This window comes from Myotis davidii, unplaced genomic scaffold (assembly GCF_000327345.1).
Source record: "Myotis davidii unplaced genomic scaffold, ASM32734v1 scaffold326, whole genome shotgun sequence".
NCBI classification, from domain to species: Eukaryota; Metazoa; Chordata; class Mammalia; order Chiroptera; family Vespertilionidae; genus Myotis; species Myotis davidii.
In genome coordinates, this window is record NW_006296626.1 from 590465 (window position 1) to 592942 (window position 2478).

A 2478-nucleotide genomic window follows, 5' to 3' on the forward strand; every position below is an offset into this window, starting at 1 on the left:
GCGGGGCCGGCGAGCTGGCGCACCACCACCGCGTCCACTCCGGGGAGCGCCCCTACCAGTGCCCCATCTGCCGGATGCGCTTCACAGAGGCCAACTCGCTCAGGCGCCATGCCAAACGCAAGCACCCCGAGACCATGGGAGCCCCCGTGTGTCCCCCAGAACCAGGGCCTGAGCTACCGTGGGACCACGAGGGCATCCTGGCCACAGAAGGGGCCGAGGAAGAGGAGGAGGAGCCGGAGGGAAAAGAGCTGGCCTGACCCACACCCCCGGCCAGGTTTAGGGCTGGGGCTTCAGCTGGTGCTGCGCCTGGGTCGTGTAGCCCAGACACCCTCCTGTCTGGTGGGATTCTTGTTGTGGGAGGGGGTTGCAGGTGAGGACCGCAACTTCTGGTGGGCCCTGCTGCCTTCTGCCACCTCCTCCCGGACTCACAGGCCCTTGGACGCAGGGGCCACAGAAATAAATCACTGCCGCCTGGCTCCCTGTGTGTTCAGTGCTGGTGCGAGGCCTGGCCTTCCTCTGCTTCTCTTTTTCTTGTTAGAAAGAGGAAGGGAGAGGGAGAGAAACGGGATCCGCTGCCTCCTTCACGCCCCCTACTGGGATCCAGTCCCAAACCCAGGCATGTGACCTGACCAGAAAGTGAACCAGCGACCTCCAGGTGCATGGAGCCACTCGCAGCCAACTGAGCCCCACTCTCCAGGGCTACGCCTCCTTTTCAAATGCCCTCTGCCCCTACACCACCCATGGGAGTGCTTGGGATTTGGGAGGACTCCATATCATGTGCCTTTAACTTGGTGATAAAGAAGTGGTTTTGTGGCAGCCTGTGTCCCCTCTCCCAGCTCTAGCAGACCCGGAAGCATTCCCCTAAATATCCACTCTAAGGAAAACATTGAACCTTCTGTACAGATGACACTCCAGGCCCACCCTCCCCCAGTCCAGCCAGATTCGTGGAGACTCTGCAGCCACCACTCTGCCCCATCTCCTTTTCCTGACCGCGTTTGGAAGAAAAACAGTTGATAGTAGTGGTTAGAACTGACAGCTTTGCTAGGGCTTAGGTAGGTAAAGGGGTGTGGCCTGGAGGGGTGTGGACTGAGCAACTAGGCTTACTGGGCAGGTAGGTGAGAACTGTGGGCGGGGCTTAGGAGAAGGCCTCTGAGCTGGAGTGGTGCTTACAGTGGCTCAGGGGCTGTGGGCAGTGAGTGGGAGGGATCTAGAGGTATGGATAGGGTTTAGCTGAGAGGAGGGGCTTCAAGGGGAAACTAGGAGAGCCAGGTGTCAGGAGGGGTGGGCATGGCTGCTGTTCAGGCCAAGGGGAGAGCGGGAACCTCAGAGAGTGACTGAGGGAATCCCCAAGACGGGGAGCTTAGCAGGATGGGCCCAAGAGAACTGGGCGGAGCTGTGGAGTCAGAGCTGAGTCAGCAGCGAGGTTTGCAGGAATATATATATAAGAGGCAATGCAGGTGTGGAAAAGCTGTGGTTCTGACTTCAGCCTGCAGCAGAATTGCCTGAAGGGTATTTCATTTTATTTTTTAATAGAATTATAGTTGACATACACTCATTAGTGTCAGGTCTCTAGCAGTGGTGCGGTATTTCTGTACATTATGAAATGATCACGATAAGTAGTTACCATACAAAGCTATTACGGTATTACTAACTGTATCCCCTATTCTGTACCTGACATGGCTGTGAGTTATGTATTTTATAACCGGAAGTTCCTACGCCCGGGGTTTCTGGTTCAGAACTTCTGGAGCGGGGCCCTGACCATTTCCCTTTCTAACCATTTCCCGGTGATGCCGCTGCTGCTGGTGTTTGGACCACAGCTGGAGAAGCACTGATTGAAGGGAATGCTTTGGGAAAGGTTGGAAGCACAGAGATCACATTGAAATTGTCACAGGGGGTTTATATGCTAGGGGGTGGAGGGCGGGGCTTAAGTAAGGGCGTGATTTGGCCTAAGAAGCGGTGAGGGCGGAGCTTAAGAGGAAGAGGTGGGCTTCTAGAGGGTAGGGTCTTGGAGGTGGGGATGAACTGGGGAAAATTAGCGGGACCAAGGCAAGGAGGACGCATGTGGCGACGTTGGAGGGCTTATAATAAGCTCTGAAAAAGTGCTTCAGATCGGGGCGGGGCTTAAGCGTGAGATTTGCGCGGTGGGCGTGGTTTAACCCAATGACCGGAGATGTGGGCGGTGCCCTAAGTAGCGGGCCCTCAGAGCGCAGGCGCACTGGCTCAGGTCTCTCGCCGGAAGTGGGCTAGGCTTTCCCGGCCAGCGCGCCCCCCAGGCCAACGCGCAAGGGCACTTCCCTCTCCCGGCCGCCGCCGCCGCCGCCTCCTCTTTTAGCTCCTCCGAGACGAACGCGACTTCCGTTTCCGGGCGGACGGGCAGGCGGGCGGCGCGGGGCTGCCGGGGAGGGGGAGGAGGCGGCACTTCCGGTCAGGCCCTCGGGTCTCCCCAGAGCAGCGGCGCCTCCTCCGCCTCCTCGGCCT

The 2478-nt window shown here is 58.2% G+C and overlaps 1 protein-coding gene across 1 annotated transcript in view; it reads left to right on the forward strand.

Annotated features, from left to right (window-relative positions):
• ZNF524 (zinc finger protein 524) overlaps positions 1-498 on the forward strand; it is a 2909-nt gene extending 2411 nt beyond the window's left edge. The window contains exon 2 of the mRNA XM_006772214.2: positions 4-498. Within this exon, the coding sequence (XP_006772277.1) occupies positions 4-257 (254 nt within the window). The 3' untranslated portion in view covers positions 258-498. The remainder of the gene's footprint in view (positions 1-3) is intronic.
• The last annotated feature ends 1980 nt before the right edge of the window (positions 499-2478 follow it).